We start from the raw sequence: 18,450 nt of genomic DNA, 5'->3' as shown, positions 1-18,450 counted from the left end.
TATAATTAAATAAATAAATTTCATCTTGATATTCATAAATACAATCAAAAATTATTTTAATTGTTGATTTTATTTTCTAAACTGGGGTTTTCTTATGAACTGGTATTGCACACAGAAAAATAAAATCAAGAAATATGAGTTCCAATGTGAATTTTCACTGCCAAAAAGGAATTTATTCACCAATATATGAGTCATAACCTCATTAGATAGAATTAAAATTCTTTTCTTTTTAGAGAATTTAAAAAAAAAAGAGAAATAAATCTCCAAAGAGAATTCTTGTTTTCTATTAGAATTAGCTGAGAGAAATCAGCAAAAATTTACTCAAAAATGTAAACAATGACGTCACGATTGTGACTAACTTCTTAATTTCTTCCAACGTCTTATTGTTTTTTTTTCTGGAGATTTTTCTCAAGTCTTCACGAATTTGAAAATATTTTGTCATATAAAAAAATTATAAAAACGTTAAAAATCTTCCGTCAGATTTAACAAAATGTTTAGACAATGAGGTTAGATTCACAAGGGAAGGTTATACATTTAAGAGCATGGAATGGCTTGAAATTTTCACCAAATATTCTTTACAATGTATAGAAACCCTGTGTTAAGGGTTTTTTTCTACAGATCCGTAGTTTAATAGTTATAATTAATTAAATTTTCCCATATAAATTCATTTCGGGAGAGCAAAGCGCTCGACAGAAACGCAAGAGAGAGAACTGCGCGCGCGTCTGTGTGAGTGAATAGTGGTAAGCAGTTCTTTGCCCGTGCGATCGCTACTCTACCACTATTCACTCACACAGACGCGCGCGCAGTTCTCTCTCTTGCGTTTCTGTCGAGCGCTTTGCTCTCCCGAAATGAATTTTATATGGGAAAATTTAATTAATTATAACTATTAAACTACGGATCTGTAGAAAAAAACCCTTAACACAGGGTTTTTATACATTGTAAAGAATATTTGGTAAAAATTTCAAGCCACTTATTTTTTTTCTATCTTTCTTTCTCACAAACACATTATTTTCCCTACCTAATGTTCTCCTTTTACGATAGTGTTCCCTTTTCTATTTTGCCTCACCGGGAGGCAAATGGCCAAATTTCATGGAGATGTACTTCGGCAAAAATACCTCGTCTTGGCAATAATATTCACCAAGAAAAATTCACGCGTTTTCACGCGTGAAAAACATATGCGAGATTGATTTTTAAGTAGTATATTAATTAGAAGAGCCATAAATGGCCCTCTCATTTCATAAAAATTAATATTTCTTTGAAAAATTAGAAAATTAAAAAAAATTGAAATTATACCCACATCATTATGCTTATTTAATACAGCATTGCATTATGTTTCTTATGCTAGAAACATTATTAAAATGGCATAAAAAGCTTTAGTTTTCAATAAATAAAATTTTATAAAATATCCATGCCACGTGTAGCTAAAAGTACCCTCAAAAAGACAACCATTCGTCGAATACATGAAAAAGCGTTGCATTTCAGTACAATTTTCTTCAACACATGAGAGAATTTTTTATGTTGCTAACGCATTTGCTCCACAAAAATCCGTATGAACAGCTATTGTAATCAGTCAAAAATTAAATAAGTGATATATCTTTTGTAATATGTATATATTTTTTATGCAAAAGGAATAGTAGAGGATATAGTAAGACAAAAAAGGCATTCCAAGATTTAGGAAAATCAATACATTGCAAAATGGTCTGAGAAGAAGAGAATATTTTAAGTCTTTTCTTAAACTTAGAGTGCCTTGAGTTAATTTTATCCCAAAATTTTCATTTTATTGCTGTTTTTATTTTTGAAGATTTTTTTTCTCACAATAATGTTCCTGGTTGCCTCACAATTAGTTACATTTTTTTAATACGTAAGTTCTCTGCCTACTCTGCAAATCTGAAGATAATAATACTGCATAAGATATTTTATTTCTGTCCCGAATATTTTTTTTTGTCAAGCTAGATTCTAGAAATATGTAAATTGGTTACTGCAAATTATCAGAAATCCAACAATAATACAATTTATCCAACACGAATAATAAAAAAAAAATAGAAAAATTATTTAAGTGTGTGTAATATTGGCAAAAATACATTCATACTTCTATAATTTTGTTGAAACAGTTTACATTTCACATCTTCAAGTCTATAATGCTTTCTCGATTTCTTATTAATATTTTCAACAGAATAAATATTTAAAAATGAAGAATCAATTGGGTTTGTAAAAAAACTGTTTGCCTTGTCTACGAGTTTGTCTCCAACTATTTTTAATTCATCGTTAAAATAATTTACATTTATCATTTCTACTATTTCATTTTCAGCTGACAAAAACCATTTGTTTTTATGGTCATTTTTTAGAGTAAAGCCTTTTTCTAATTCAAAAGTAACGCCTAATCCCTCACGTGTTAATATTGGATAATTTTTTGTTTCCTCCTTTTTTTTATTTTTGTATGTACTTATTTCACAAAATCTTTTAGCTACCTGAGCTAGAGGTCTGTTGCCAGATCTAACCAATTTTTTAAATATTCCTAAGTAACTTTCAAACGGATAAGTACTTATATTTTCCAGTTCTCCAAAAAGACGTACGTCGTCTATTACGTGAATTAAATTATGCACATTGCTCACGACTGAAGATGGTCCGTAAAAATAAGAATAGGATTTTACATATTCTTCAATTAATTCATGTGCAATATCTCTGTATTTTTGATAATATCTAGCTGAATATATGGAATAGGCACAAAATAGCAAACTGAAATGGTAGTAAACATTTGGCTTAAGAAAATCTTTTAGAATAACAATTCCCAGGTACAAAAGAAATGTACGATATTCTGTTCCTTTCCATATTGAAAGATATCTTAAAGTCCTAATTTGTCGATGAAGTTCAATAGGTCTACTCTCATTCGCAAATTTTAAGAGCTGACATATTTCAGTAATTTGTGCATTTGACCATTTTGTCCTATAATTAAATTTTCCGGTGGTCCATCCTTCTAGTTGACGCTTCATAATACCCAGATCAAAGAGGTGAAGATTATCAGAAACTGGAAAATGTTCCACCATGTCTATAGGTAAATTTTCCAATGGTGATGTGGTTTTATGGTGCTCTGGTTCTCTTCTTGAACGAAAACTAGAATCGTCTCGTTTGACTGCATCTATTCGTGTGAATACCATGCAATCAAAAAATGATCCACTAACCGTACATTTACTACATCCGGAATAGTGATTAAAGTACACTATTCCCTTAACAAATGATCGTGCAGGAGAATCACACACGAAACTATGAATTGTAACATTCAATTTGTGTGTATTAATGATGATTCCATTCGTCACAAGATTGTTCATTTCACCCACAAAGTAATTAAGGTAATGGTGTACGCTTTCTGGTTTACTTTCACCACAGTATATTGCGGCTACCTGGGGTTCTATTTTAGGTTTTTCAATTATCCTAAATAGTACTGGCCAGAAATGGGTCTTAGTACTTTTTGCAAACTGCAATCCATCGATGTGAAATTGTAAAGAAATTGTTGTATCTTCAGCCAAAGTTTTAAAATGTGAAATTAGCGTGGATTCTATTGAATTATACCAAAACTCTCCAGATCCCATTTTTTCAATGCGTACATTTCTTGGTGTTTTCACAATCGTCCTTACATCCGATGGCAAATTTTTTAAGCATTCTTTTGTTTTCAAGAGTTTAAGTAATTGATTAGAAGCGGCATGTGTAATACCATTTGTAATAATCCAGCCAGCCAGTTGATCTTGAAATGAATCTTCATTATTGTGTTCATCCTCACCATCCTCATAAGTTTCTGAATCGTCAGAATCACTTTCAATCAAGTCTGAAAAATATTTTTTACGGTGTAATCTGAAGCAGTATGTAAAAAAGTGTATATGTAATTATCAATTACCTATCCAATTCTCGATATACGTAGAATCAGGATTATCTAGATGATGTTCATCTATAGATGATGGAATTTCATTAATTACATCACTAGAAATGTGATGTGTACGTTGAGAAAGAGCACAATATTCATTAGAAGCCTTTGCAACACGGTAATAAAATGATGAGGAATATTTAAATTCTCTTTTGTCCATTGTAATTTTGCTTAGTAATAGTAATCAAAAATAGTCACACTGTAATGAACACTTTCTTTTTAAATAAATTTTTTACTTAAAAGCTTTATTAGCTAAGTTTTTTTTTTAATATGACGCTATTCCAAAACGTTTTGTTCATACGTATTTCGAAGAGGTCTTATACGGAGGACAAATCATGTACAACTGTGTCAATTTTTAAGGGACAGTTTTGTCTGAATGTTGAAAAAGCGTCTATGTTTATGTACAGTGTTTCTTTTTCGTAATATATTATGTAGTATCTACTTATTATATACAGTGGGACCCCAGTACAACGACCACTCGGATGTACTATTCATACTCATTATTTTTAATGTGCGACAGTAGTTCAACCGAGTAGTCATTGTACTGGGGTCCCACTGTAGTTACCATAGTTTTCCCTGTAATAGGCAAATATGCAGAACTGTCATATTTCACACTTTTGTTAATCCATATACCTTCTTAGAAAAAAATTAGAAACAGGTACTGTATAGATATAAACGAGACAAAACAACTGAAATATTTCAGGTGCAACCATAAAATAAAAGTACATAGGCACATAATTGAAAAAAAAACCAAACATCTAGAACTAACATGCAACAGCAAATCGGGTTTGTTAAGGGGTTTGGAAATACCAGTCATTAAATCACCAAACTGACCATTTCTGAGAATATAAATTTACGACCTTAGGTAGGACTTTTTAAATCATTATATTTTTGGAATTTTGGAACCTTGCTTAGTGATGGGTTTTTCCGTAAGATAATTTAATATATGGGTGCTCAGTAGGATAATTCTTTTCGACGGGCACCAGATTTGGGCATTATTTATTAGCTTAAATGAAAGAGGTGAGAGTCGTGAGTGTGAATTCTTTTGATGTGGACTCAAACAAATCCTTGATTCTTTTTTCGTATTGTATTTATGAATTATATTTTTAAATAATTATTTTCACAATCTAGATTCCAACAACTCATAAAATTTAAACTCGAACTGTCTGAACTGTATATATGTACCTGAAAAATTTTGTGAAAAATATATGTATATCTCCTAAGAGCATAAATTCTTGCAATTTAAAGGAAAAGGAATGATTAGTTTTGGAAAGAAAAGTAATCACTATTAATTCATATAACCGTTCCTAGAAAATCTTAAAACATTTCTTTCACAAAATATTCATTAATTAGAAGAAATACATTCAGGCCCAAAATCCAAGAATACATGTTTCAGACAAAGTGAATAGACAGAGATAATTTCTTTCACCCAAATTAAGCAACATAAGTAGTCTGATCCCTTTTAAGAATAATTCTTTCCTATTGCAGATTGATCATTATGTACCCTACTTTCTGCATACAAGTACTTCTATATAAATTGAAAAAAGGCTTTCCTTCATGTTAGTTCAATTCTGGTGTTTGAAGGATACATGTCATACGAAACTACTGTTTTTTTTTTCTTTCGTGCCAAAGTGTTTTTTTAAGTTGGCTATCAAAGTATAAGTTTTCTATATAAGCCTAAAAAGTGCTTTTTGTGAATTTTTCAAGTGTGCAAAAGTATTTCATAAACAAACGAATTGACAAAAATTGTGACTTTTCGATATATATATATATATATTTAAAATGTACTCTATTGTTAAAACAATTGAGAAAAATGGACCAGCTATTGTGGCCATACCATCTATTTGGGTGAAAGATGGACATCTTTATTGGCCGCGAGATAACAGAAATTTGAGAAAGTTAAGGAGGAAACAGGCGGTTCCAGGTAAGTAAATCTCATAGGGAATATATGAATGAAACGTATCAAAATGCGCATAATTTTTTGAGAAGGAATTTTATATTATATAAAAAAACGTTGCTTTTTTAGAATTCCATTACAAAAAGTGAAAAATACCGAAAGAATTATTTGTTTATCAAATTTTATAGTATGAATGATTTTTTTTGAAAAAAATTTATAGCACATTAATTAATAAAAAAAATTGATACGACAAAAAACCAATAGAATATTTTTTTCTTCAGATTGCCTAATTCGTATACCTATTTCTTATCGTAAATTCTAAAAAATAAATTTTCAGTGCTCTATATTATACCTACATATATATTTTTATGGAAGACATTTAAAATAGTTTACATTAATTGTAAGTTTTTTTTCTTTAATTCCTATTCTTATAATTTTTTTTGAATTACAGAGGAAACATGGGAAAAGCTTAATTGTGAGATTAAAAAACATGGCATTACTACGTGGGATGAAGCCCTACATCTCGAAAAAATGCTATGCAAAGTCGAAACTGAAAATGAGGAAGATGTTTTGACGAGACACACTGATCAGAAAAAATCCTTTATACAAAAAAACTTCGATTCGTCTATACGTAACATCGCAGCCTCAGCAGTTTCAGAAAATTCTAGCACCTCTATTGTTTCGGCAAAGAAGTCGCTAAAAAGAAAATCACCGGAAGATGAAGCACACGACTCAGTGGAACATAGAGCAAAACAGTCGAAACTGTCGCAGAAATCGCAGTTTAGTGTGAATGGGAATCTTCAAGACTGCGACACAGAAGACCACAATCGCATTAATTTGGTATCAAGAGATTCACACGCAGAATATTCTTCTGACAGCACGGATACATCTCCGAAGGCACAAAACTCACCAGTGTCTTGTAAGCTATTTCTTGTTATTAATCAAAAAAATTTAATTTTGTTTGAATCAATGTATATATGAATAACATTAATACATTTTGCAGCGTTTAGCTTCAGCGATAAGGAAGAAATCAGTGTCAAAAACGCGAACGACATAATTTTGGCCATTGCAAATCTAACAAAGGGACAGGCTAGAATTGAAACTAAGTTGGATCATGTGACTACTATTCTTTTGAGAGACTCTTCTGGAAACAAGCAGCAGAAAAAAGTAACAGAATGCGTTAGAAAGACATACTTTCCCATCAAAAGCTCTAAAGATCTATGTGCTCTTGAAGAAAAGCTAAATGAGAATGATTTCAAAGAAAACGTAATTGAAGAATTTGGCAAGATTCATGGGGCCACAGGAGAAGGAAAGTACAAAAAGATCGTCTACAAATTAGTGGACGATATGTTTGATCGTTGTATTTTTACTTCTTTTTCTTGGAGTGGTAAATCAAAGAATAACAGAAAACAGAATTTCTCCAGCTTAAAAAATGTATTCGACACATTCTACCAAATTGTCAATAATGCAGACAAAGCATACACGATTCACCTTAATTACGAATATTTTAAGAGATTTTTAAAATACAGCTTCGAGAGAGTTGAGAGGAATAATAAGAAAAAATAGAATTTATCAGAAGACAAAAACAAAAAAAAGATTATTGGATCTTTGTAAGGTTGAAAAAATATAGAACCATTTCGTCAAAGAAATGCTAATGCTTTGTGAATTGAAAAAACTAGGTCATAAGGTTTAAAAAATAAAATAAATAAATTTCATCTTGTAACATTGTCGATATTTTTGGAGATGAATAAATTAATTAAAACAATGTGTTTTTTTTACTTTACTTATATGTTTTGATAATCGTTAACCCCCAAAAGAATCATAACTTCTACATAGGGATATCGTCTACTTTTTTATTGCGCTTGTGAGGCAAGGTGCGATAACCCTTGTGCAGTTGTACAAAAGCATTTTTACTTTTCTTATGCTAAAAATAAACTTTTCATGTTATGAAGAGATTACTAAACATTTTGCAATGATTAAAAAAAATCTGTTTTTTTAAACCTTTCAGTTTGTTTTGTAAAATTCATTTAAAAATTTTAACTTTTATAACAAAAAAATATTCCTTTGGTACAAACAATCCCAAAAGTTCCTCACTTTGTACTGTACAGAAACACATTGCAAAATAATCTAAGCCACATGTCAAAAAAATTATTTTTTTCACCGAAATGGTTATTAAATAAATTTTTAAGCCCATGTAGATAACTAAATATGTTACAAAGCGCTATATATAATACTTTGGCGTTTATTTAAAAATATATATATGGTATATTTTATGTCAAAACACGAATTTTTATAAAGAACTTTGTTTGTTTACATTCACATTTTTTTCCGGAGGTCATTCCCGGATGTATCCTCAAAATAGGTTATGTTAAAAATTTTATTTTTCAATTATAAATTTTTTTAAGTTTTATTTTAAAAAAAATCCATAACATAGCTTAAATTTTCTAGAAAAAAAATCCTACACAAGAAGGTATAAAAAGTGTTTTTACACCACATTAAATTAATTTATAAATCATTTTTTTAATAATGAAATGGTATAAAAAAAAATGAACCCAAAACAGAGGCGCGCCACGCGTCTCTTTTGGAACCAAAAGTGAGCCGAAGACTCTGAAATTTTTTGGTACCAAAAGTCACGCGTAGCCACGACTCTGTGTTGGCACCAAAACTGATGCGTAAGCTCCGATTTTTGTTGGAACCAAAATTCACGCGTAGCCACGACTCTGTGTTGGTACCAAAATTGAGGCATAGCTACGACTCTGTGTTGGTACCAAAATTTAGGCGTAGCCACGACTTTGTGTTGGCACCAAAATTAAGGCGTAAACTCCGATTTTTGTTGGAACCAAAATTCAGGCGTAGCTACGACTCTGTGTTGGCACCAAAATTGAGGCGTGGAGCAGACTGATCACGACTGATTTTGTTAATTTTAGCTAATTTACAATTATTTTGCTCTGAATACATCTGTTCCATCATATATTAACTAAAACTAATCAAAAAAAATTGCCAAATATTTTTAATTCTTCAAAATATTAGAAATTGTACTTCAGTCGTGGCACACTCCGTGAGTTGACACCATATGGATAGCTGTATGGTTATCCAAAATGGCTAGAGTCGCCGGCGTGCTCCTTGGGTAACCTTCCCTTGTCAGATAAAAATCTTTTCTTTTCTAACAATTCGTCAGTTATAAGATTTTTGGTATTCTGGGAAAAATCTTTTAAGATTTTGACATTTTCTTTCTATATTTTATTAGATTTTTGAAGAAAAATTACTTTTCCATGCCTCTTTAGAGATCTTTCTGACTATTTTCCTGAACAACAAATTCTTTGTTTTTCTTTTCTAAAACGACAATAGAATGATTTAAAAATACTCATCTGTCAAAATCTTACAACAACTTTTCAATTGTAAGAAAAGAAAAGATTTGTATCAGAATCTACCCCAATAAAGTAAAATATAATAAAATGTCTTTAAAATAGTTCGATTCTGTCAAAAATCTTTTCTTTCAACTTCAAAGTTTCAAGATTTTGTAAGTTCATATTTTAAAATCTTACTCTTGTCGTACTATAAATAAATAAACAAAAGATTTATTCTTCCAAGAATCCATTAATAATTTCTAAAATAATTTTGGATAAGAATTTTTCTTTTTATTACACAACTAAAAGGAGAAAAAGACTGTCAAATTCTTGAAATATTTTACACAGAATACATAAAATCTTTCAACTCTCCAAATGCAATAAAAGATTTTTGGCAGAATTGACCCCAAAGTCAAACTTTAATTTCATTTAATAGCCAATGTAACCGACTAATCCCAAATACTTTCCCTTCTTGAAACAAGAAAAATGCTTCACATTCCAAAAGGATAAATCAACTTTGCGCACTTCCTGGGCTTCTTCATGGGTAGTTTTTATCTATTTTTTTTCCTTTTTCAAATTTGTCTAAATTGCTTTGTTCTGGCTATATTTATTTTGGTTGTAAAAAGAAAAATTTATTTATTTTTTTTGTTTTATTTTTTATATTGTAAAAAAGTTTTTTTTTTTACTTATTACTGGAGGTATATTAATTTTTTCAAACATGTCTATTGTATTTTGTTGTAAAAAATTGTCTTGTACATTATTGTTCAAAAAATCTCTTCAAGAATATTTTGATTTGATACGAAAAGCATTGTAAAATGAATGAAATGGCGCAAAAGAGCGCTTTTTTCTTTCATTTTATTTATTTATATTTTTTTTGTTTGCTCTCTGAATGAGGGAACGTAAGAAAAAAATCAGTCTGTTTTTTTTTGGGATGGTATTAAGAGTTTTCTTTTTTTTCGTTCCTTTTCTCTCTCTCTCTCGGAAGGAGGATAAAAATTTTCCATTTTTTTCCCTCCATCACCTTTGTTTGGGGTGGGAGGGTAAGGGGGGATGTCTTAAAAAAGTTTTGTTGTTTTTTTTTTGCTACTTACAGTTGAAATTTGTACCGTCTTCCGCCTCCCTTTGGTTGCTGCGCGAAAAGGTTTTTGTCCATGTTGTTGTTGTTGTTGTGAAGTTTTCCGTGAGGGGGGTTCGAGAAGAAAAGTCGGTGCTGGGGGGTGATGAACTGGGGGGTGGTGGTGGTTACTTGTTTCATTTTGATTTTGGCGCAATATTTTGCCAAAAATGTAAATATATCCGCACGCTGTCCTAAGAAAAAACGGCCCTGACGTCGCATTGGGGTTAAAACGCACCCACACACACACGCACACACACTAGAGGTGATTGAAGGTGTTCACATCGCTGTGTTCGGCCGGAACTTGATGCGGCGGAAGTGTGTCATGTGACATTTTGAGATAATCCACTGGTTCCGTGTAAGCTCTCATTTGCGGCATCTGGTGATGCATGGGCGTCCCCATGGGTTGCATGCCAGGATGCTGCTGCTGGACATACTGAGGAAGTTGATGATGATTGTGAATTTGTGGTACACCCTCCATTGGATCCAGTGGTCTCAAGTTTCCGTATCCATTTGACGGATAAGGATATGCAGCTAAAAGAAAATGCCTCATTTAATAATAAATCATCCATTTAAAAAGATTGTTTTATGGTTCAAGAGGGAGATTTTGGGATTCCTGGAAAGGAGATTTTACCACAAAGTTTCCAAAGAAAAAAAAGAATCCACAGGAGTGTGGGCTACAACAAAGAATCCAACCACCCGAGAGACATTGTGATTTTGCATTCCGATATTGTGACTTTCGAGGTCAGAGAAATTCATGTAAAACAAACTGTAACGTTTTGCTGTTGGGAAATTTTCAATTAACTTACAATACACAAGATTGAATTCTTAATCAACCATCATCGGTGGATTTCTTATACACGTGAACATCTAAAAGGGAGGAGTGGGGCAAGATAAATGAATAATAAGAATGAAGAACATATATTATGGAAAATTACATTAGAGAGCTTTCAAAAACAAAATATTTTAAATTAAAATCATCTTAAGGAAATAATTTTTATTAGGGGAACGTGGTCCAATTCGGACCTCCAAAGGTTTGCATAAAGCAATATTCTTTTCGGTACCATTTTAACGTAAGATAACGTAACGTAAGATTTTGTGATATTGATAATAGATTTCTTTGTTCTCTATTAAATTATTGTTATTTATATTTTTAAATTGTTTATTGAATGAACTCAGCGACAACGAAGCGTGTCCTTGGACCTGTTGTCGCTTACCTTTCCTCGGAGTCTGCCCTACTTTCCCTTTTCCTCCCCACCATACATAGTGAGAATTTTCTCTCGAAAACATTTAGGCTGTACTGTGAACATATTGTTAATATTAATTTTGTAAAACATTGATTGACACATACAGTCAAAGAACCAGGTTTTCTGCCGTTTTCCTGGAGAGGCTGGTAGTGGTAAGACGGCGGCAGACGCAACCCGAGTTAAAGGAAAATAAATGAAATGAAATGAATGAAAAAATATTAACCCTTGGAGGATTTTTCTGGCCAAAGTGGCCAAATCGAGTTTTTTCAATCGCCACAGAATTAAAATCTATTGAACATATCGTCGAAAGAAAACTTGGAAAAATATATTCTTTTGAGCGAAAATGAAGGTCAAAATTTTAAAGGGTTAGAAACCTCCGTCCTCCAAGTGTTAAAGCCCATTTAATGCTCTTTTAACTCCCATAACTTTCTATATTTAAAGTTTGATCAGTTTTAAAAAATAGCGGATTAAAAAAAAAACCTTAAGAGGTTTGAATTGGGCTACGTTCCCCTGATTTTATTCTTTCCAGCGACATTTCGGAAAAGAAAAATAAATTTAAAAACTTAAAATTTTAAAGTAAAAATCAGCAGCAGAATCGCGATTTTAGTCATTAATTGTAGCCGTCGTAGCTCCACCAACACAGTTTAGTCATGATGCTGAGAGTTGAGGTTACTGGGGGAGTTGCCCACAGTCCCTATATAGCGTCTACAGTGCAGAGACCCAAGCTACGATAGTGCTAAAATTTGGTTGCTGCTCAATTCGTATTAGCTTTCAACTGCTCAGATTTTTTTGACCTGGTTTTAGCCGCTCAAAATTAATTTTTCTTAACCTTTAACTGCTTAAGGAGATATTTTACTAAAACGGCTTGATCGGTTTTTAAGTTTTAACGGCTCAAGCGATTTTTAAAATATTCTTTAAAGGAGAATTAAACTAAAATTCTAAATCCATTTCAGACCATCTATGAATTAATTTTTTTTTAGGAATCACGCTATCTTTTTTTTTCAGAAAAGTTCTTTCTTGACTTTCGTTTTTAAAAATCTATTGAACTGATTTTAGTAAAAATATGTATGGAAATCATCATCGATGAACGTGTTAAAAATTTATAAATCATGAGTGTTGAGATGCTAATCTTTCTACTAGAAATCTAAATAAGATTGGAATGTGACCCTAATTTAATTCAAAGAAAATTTTAATACGAAGAATAAATTCTATAGAATGTTTTTAATTTCGAGCTTAACTTGCCCTCAATTCTTTTTTTTTTCAAAAATCTAAATATAAAACACGAAAATATGGTAATTACAGCTATAAAAAAAATTCACAATTTCCCCACAATATGAGACACTAAACTCATAAAGAATTATATAAAGGGCTTTGATGAATGGATCAATTTAAATTCCATCAATATAATATTTTGTATCCTATAAGCAACGCAGAATCTTTTAAAATTACAATTATTAATGATACTTTGTTGCAAATTACACTTGTATTTACGGGTTGTACTTTATTATATTACGTGGTGTTGTATACAGCAAACCTTATAATTTGTATTAAATTAAAATATCTCACTCTCATGGCAGCACAGATCATGCAACATCGACTCCCCATTCATGGTGTAGATAACAACGAGTCGATAAGCATTTTAGAATTTATCCCTCATACTCAGAGCAGTGTTGCTGCTTTGAGATATTTTTTCATTTCTTTTGGAAAGTTAGTCTCAAATCACGTGATATTTGATGATAAAATATAATAAAATTTTTAAGAATATTCTGTAATTTTTTTTAATTCATTCGGAGAATTAAAAAATTCTTTTCTTGTGCAAAAAAAAATCCCCCAAAGAATACTTCCGTACTGATAGAGATCACATTTTGGTGTGTGTGGGGGAAGTAACTCATTACGGGAGTAAAGCTAACTTCCTTTTTTTGCAAGGACAAGAAATGAAAAAAAAAGAAAGATAAAAGAGCTCTTCGTCTGGAAGAGAGAAGTACATAATAGGATAGAAAGAATATCCCACCATCACTCACCCTACAGTGTCGTGCCACAAAAAAAAAAACGCGCGCACAGTAATTGGCTGAAAGTTCAACTTTCAGCTTCACTGATCAAGAGAAACTAAAAACTGTTTTAGAAAATTATTCGTTCCAGATGATTCTATCGATTTATTTGAGAAGAACTGAAATCATCCAAATGCAAAACTTTGCCCGCTTCAATACAATGTTTTGAGGGGAAGAACTTTTCTTTTCATTAAAATGTGAAAAAAAAAAAAGAAAATTCTCTCTCTTATGTATTTGCAACATATCAATCCAAAGAGAGTTCCACGAATCTATCAAGGTAAATGTATATTGAGTAGTTTTGCATAAAAAACTATAAGCTCACGTTGTTCGTTTTAATATTTTGTTGATTGAAAAAAAATGAGAAGAAAAGTTTTCATTTTGTGAATGAAACGAAGAAAGAAGAAATGTTTTAATAAACTTCTTACTATTGTAGCGTAATAGGGGGTATGTTTGTGGTTTTTATTCTACAAAGTTCGGGGAAATCATCTAAACGGATGGAACCCGTAATAATAAAATAATAATATTCTACAAAGTTGTCCCCAAGGGGTGTTTATCTGGCGAATATTTTGGCTTTTAAAGCGAATCATCCAAATATTTCCTAAGAACTTAATATTTGACTTTACATGAATATCTTTTGCTAAAAACCGAATAGGTAACTCAAAACCGAAAAAAAAGAAACCAAAAACGTATTTAGAACTTTTTGGTTTGAATTTAGTCTTTTTTGGGTTTAATTTACTATTTTTCTGTTTGAATTTAGTCCTCTTTTTTTAGGCTTTAATGATTTTTTTTTAAGTTTTGTTAAAACCAAATATTTATCGGCTTAAATTTACTCTTTTTTTGGTTGAATTTACTACTTTTCGGTTTGATTTAAATGTGTTTTTTTTTACTTTAATTTATCGATTTTAGGCTTACAATTAGTAGACTTATATTTGAATTTCCCTGGCGAATAATCCAAATGTTTACGAAGATCCAAATAATTTCATCCGGATAAACCCTCCTTGGTTGTCCCAGATTGACAAATTATGTTTATGTTTACAGAAAACTGTCAAAGTTCCTTAAGTATAATTTTGAAATATTCTTTGTAATTAAAACTTTTAACTTCACAAAAAAAACCCTAGATAGCTGAGAGGTTCTAGGTGCATCCCATGTAACTTTAATTGTATCAAAGAAACGTAGGTTCGAGTCCCACGAAAGACATTTTTTCTGCCTTAAATCGGTTCAGCCGTTTAATGATTCTAATTAAAAAATTGTTTTAAACTTTTTACAACAATCAATTTAATTTTACGCTAATTTTGTCAGGGAATTACTTTTGTTTTTTGAACAGTTTAATCTGTATAAAACATTAAAGATTTATTTAATTTTTTATTTAATTTTATAACGGGTTCCATCCGTTTAGATGATTTCCCCGAGATTTATTTAAGCAAATAAACTTTTTCTTAGCAATAATTTTACTTTTTTTAAAAGGTTTTCAAAGATATAAAAGTTAGTTTATGTATTGTTTTATAACAAATTTCTCGCCCTTTTCTTTATTTTTAGTGTAATAAAAGCAACATCAGAATCTAAAGGGCTTAGGTTCGAATAATGACGTCTCCTGATTTATTTCTCAGCAAAATATTTTTAGCTGTGTTTCTTTCAGACACAGCTTTTGTGTACCGAGCAAAATCGAAAGTCGTCAGATCGGGCTCAAACTTGGGATGAGCACGAATTAGGGTCCCCACATTCCAAAAAACGTATGCGCCAAAAAATTTTTTTTCCGGCCGTCCGGCCGTCCGGCCGGAGTACAACGCTAAATTGCGAGAGAACGGTGATAGATAGAGACTTGCGGTAAACGGCAAAGTTTAAATATCGACTGGAAGACATCCGATTATGATGTCAAATTTTACCCCCCACCCCCCCGTCCGCCATTTTGAATAACCTCAAAATTTTGTTTTGCCTATATCTCAGCCCCTATTACAGCTAGAGGGCTGAAATTTTTATATGTTGTAGGGGCCATCAAGAGCTTTCCAACGATGCCTCATTTTCGAAAATCGGTTAAGCCGTTTAGTCAATATGGCCGCCACAATTTTTCATCGAAAATCGACCATAACTCGAAAACGGCTTGACCGATTTTGATCAACCCAGGGTCAAATGAAAGATCTCAACAAACCCTACAACTCTCTAGAACATCCGAAGTTTCAAAAGTGACCGCTAGGGGGCCAAAAATCAAAAACAAAATTTTTGATTAGTTTTCGATGAATATCTCGAAAACGCCATTATCGATTTGCTTCATTTTTTGATATGTTATAGCTGACCATATTATCTAGCTCCATGCCAAAAATGAAGAAAATCTATGTCGCCGTTCTCGAGATATAGCCTTCCAAAGTTGGCATGTCATATCTCGGGTTCTACAAGTCGGATTTTGATCAACTCAAGTGCAAATGAAAGGTTTCGTGAAGCCCTACAAATGTCTAGAACATTGCAACTTCGAGAAATGGCCGCGAGAGGCGCTAAAGTCAAAATCAAAATTTTCGAAAATTTCGAACTCGAATATTTCGAAAATGCCATTATCGATTTACTTCATATTTTAATATATTATAGTTGAGGTTAAGACCTTTCCAACGATAGCTCAAACTCGAAAATCTATGGAGCCGTTCCCGAGATATGGCATTTTAAAGATTTCTTGGGGGATGACTTTTCAACTTTTCCCGATTTTGCATGTATTTAAACAAATTCGCGTTCTAATTTGCTCTCACAAAATTGGTACACTGAAAGAAACATAGCTCTCGTAAGCTTGGTCAGCTTACCAGTACATTTTTTTATTTAAACCCAAATTAAAATGTATTAGAGGATTAAATAAGGAATAAATTCTTGAAATTTTTCTCAATTTTAAGGTACTTTTCTTGAACATTTCCCAGCTTTCTAAGTTACCAAAATAATCAATTTTCAATCCAATCAAGCAAAGAATATTTATCAAAATGATTTTACTGATTTTTTAAAATAAATATTTGGTTTAGAAGATTTAACCAATAAATCTTCTAGTAATTCTTTTTCCGAGAATTCCTTTCATTCCCTTTAAAAATTTCCATTGAATTTTTAAGCATTTCAGGAGAACCTTTTAAAAAAATTTCTTTTATCTCCCAAATATGTAGTTGAACAACAAAAAATAACCCCTCAATCACTGTGAAGGTGATAAGATAAGCACAGACTTTCACTTGTTCCTATTGGAAAGAGCAATAAATTAACGAGAAATAAGGTAATTTTGTGGGACAACCTATATAGCACGGCTGTGGTTCTTTAGAATTTGCAAGAGGTGGAAGAATTTCCACCAAAGGCGCTGACGAATTTTGCAAAGAAACTGGCAAAAGAATTTCCCAATTTTAGAAATTACTGCTTACACCATGCAATTGAGCGCACACGGTCTGTTGTGGTGTGCATGTGTGTGGGAAAATTGAGGGAATTATGATATAATATAATTTTTTTATGAGATTTTCCATTTAAAAAAAAAAACTCCAATTGGAGTTTTTTTGGAATTGTTTTTTTATTTCTTTTTAATCTTTGAAAGGAAAATAAGAGAGATCTGGAGTAAGATTTTGGGGGCGCGACAAAAAGGGGTAAAAAAGAGGGGGAAGGAGATAATTTGATTGAATAGTATGTGCATGATAACGAACTGTTGCTCACCACTTGTGCTGTATTTGGGTTCTGGGGCAGAGTAGTCAAGGTATCCCGTGACGGGGATGGCACTTGGAGCGGGTGGTTCCGGCGCAAAGTCCAAGTAGCCCATCCCAATGGGACTCCCGTTGACCCTGTAGCCACCGTCGTGGCGATTGTCGGCAGCTTGATGCGGTACATCCATGTGCTGGTGATGGTGGTGATGCTCCATGGGTACAACGGGCATTGGTTTCTCTTCCACGTGGCACGGATCCAATACCGTGATGAAGCACCCATTCTGCTCGATAATCCTATTGCCTTTGCGCACGTCATCGCACCCACCACCAGCCGCCGCATTCTCCGTCACCTCCGTGGAGGATTCCGATGTTTCCGTGAGTGCACTACTTGTGTCGGCGCGCTCACCCTCATACCCACCGGTGTGACCTTCGTGACGCGCGAGATTTGGCTTGACCCGCTTGTACAGGGCGCTGTAGGAGATTTTAAAGTGCTCCGACGCCTGATTTATCGACATTTGCCCCGATCGGATGGCATCGAGTGCCTCCTTGAGGTCCTTGGGTGACCACTGAGCCGGGCTGGTGCGCGATAGTTCCAGCCCCTCGCGCTTGCAGCGCCCATACAGCGTGCCGGACGGTATTTTGAACTTTGTGCTCGCCATGTGAACCGACATGTGCCCATTCCGGATGGCGTCCATTGCCGTGGCGAGGGTGTCCTGCGTCCAGGACGTGGCGGACGTGTTGAATGGCGGCGACAGCTGTATTTTCTCCCTCTTGGCAATCTTGTACAGCGTCGACGGCGGAATTCCAAACACTTTACTCGCCTTATTCACGGAAATCTCCCCATTTTTCAGCAACACCACCGCCTCCGCCAGCCCATCCTTATTGGACGTCTTGGTCTTTACACCATTCTTCGGCACCGGGATACCCAGTCGCGTTGCCCGCTGCCACAGCGTCGAGGCCGGAATGCCAAATTGGACGCTCGCTTTCACAAGATTCATTTGCTCCTCGCGAATTGCATCCAACGCCGCCGTCATGTCCGCCTCCGTCCACGCTGCTTTCTTTTCCTCACTGTCCTTTTCCATCCTCCCTTTTTCTTCCTTTCATTAGTTTCCCCCTTTCCTTATTTGTTTATTTTATATTTTTTTAATAATTTCACCGAACTTTTTTTTTGCTGTCAAAAAGAAAACAAACTGTCAAACCCCATCCAGGGGGCATGTCACAACACATTGATTCTCTT

The 18,450-nt window shown here is 33.1% G+C and overlaps 3 protein-coding genes across 4 annotated transcripts in view; 1 reads left to right on the top strand and 2 right to left on the bottom strand.

Moving 5' to 3' along the window:
• LOC129791909 (uncharacterized) overlaps positions 1 to 18,450 on the bottom strand; it is a 21,933-nt gene extending 3,483 nt beyond the window's left edge. Inside the window, exons 1-2 of one of the 2 annotated variants that reach the window (XR_008750749.1) lie at positions 17,227 to 18,410; positions 10,252 to 10,808 (exon numbers count right to left, since the gene is read on the bottom strand). Coding sequence is in view for 1 of the 2 variants with exons in the window: in XM_055830529.1 (XP_055686504.1) it covers positions 10,534 to 10,808; positions 17,227 to 18,295 (1,344 nt within the window). In the remaining variant the exon portion in view is untranslated. Of the gene's footprint in view, positions 1 to 9,751; positions 10,809 to 17,226 lie in introns of those variants that run through there. The other variant, XM_055830529.1, reaches the window with a different exon arrangement.
• LOC129791845 (uncharacterized) lies at positions 981 to 4,359 on the bottom strand. Its single transcript, XM_055830425.1, has 2 exons — positions 3,890 to 4,359; positions 981 to 3,820 (listed from the first exon to the last, which is right to left on the bottom strand). Exons 1-2 carry the CDS (start codon positions 4,074 to 4,076, stop codon positions 2,049 to 2,051), a joined length of 1,959 nt encoding a protein of 652 aa, XP_055686400.1. The 5' UTR covers positions 4,077 to 4,359; the 3' UTR covers positions 981 to 2,048.
• Positions 4,488 to 7,572, top strand: LOC129791929 (uncharacterized). The gene is made up of 3 exons (XM_055830596.1): positions 4,488 to 5,840; positions 6,265 to 6,732; positions 6,817 to 7,572. The coding sequence occupies exons 1-3, from the start codon at positions 5,699 to 5,701 to the stop codon at positions 7,377 to 7,379; spliced, it is 1,173 nt and encodes a 390-aa protein (XP_055686571.1). The 5' UTR covers positions 4,488 to 5,698; the 3' UTR covers positions 7,380 to 7,572.

This window comes from Lutzomyia longipalpis, chromosome 3 (genome assembly GCF_024334085.1).
Source record: "Lutzomyia longipalpis isolate SR_M1_2022 chromosome 3, ASM2433408v1".
NCBI classification, from domain to species: domain Eukaryota; kingdom Metazoa; phylum Arthropoda; class Insecta; order Diptera; family Psychodidae; genus Lutzomyia; species Lutzomyia longipalpis.
This window is presented reverse-complemented; position numbering and strand designations above follow the sequence as displayed.

Excerpts from the sequence above, each read along its gene's own strand:
- LOC129791845 (XM_055830425.1), bottom strand. The coding sequence starts at position 4,076 with ATGGACAAAAGAGAATTTAAATATTCCTCATCATTTTATTACCGTGTT. Across the intron at positions 3,821-3,889 it reads GTATATCGAGAATTGGATAG|ACTTGATTGAAAGTGATTCT; the intron begins GTAATTGATAAT and ends AATATTTTTCAG.
- LOC129791929 (XM_055830596.1), top strand. The coding sequence starts at position 5,699 with ATGTACTCTATTGTTAAAACAATTGAGAAAAATGGACCAGCTATTGTG. Across the intron at positions 5,841-6,264 it reads GAGGAAACAGGCGGTTCCAG|AGGAAACATGGGAAAAGCTT; the intron begins GTAAGTAAATCT and ends TTTGAATTACAG. Across the intron at positions 6,733-6,816 it reads ACAAAACTCACCAGTGTCTT|CGTTTAGCTTCAGCGATAAG; the intron begins GTAAGCTATTTC and ends TACATTTTGCAG.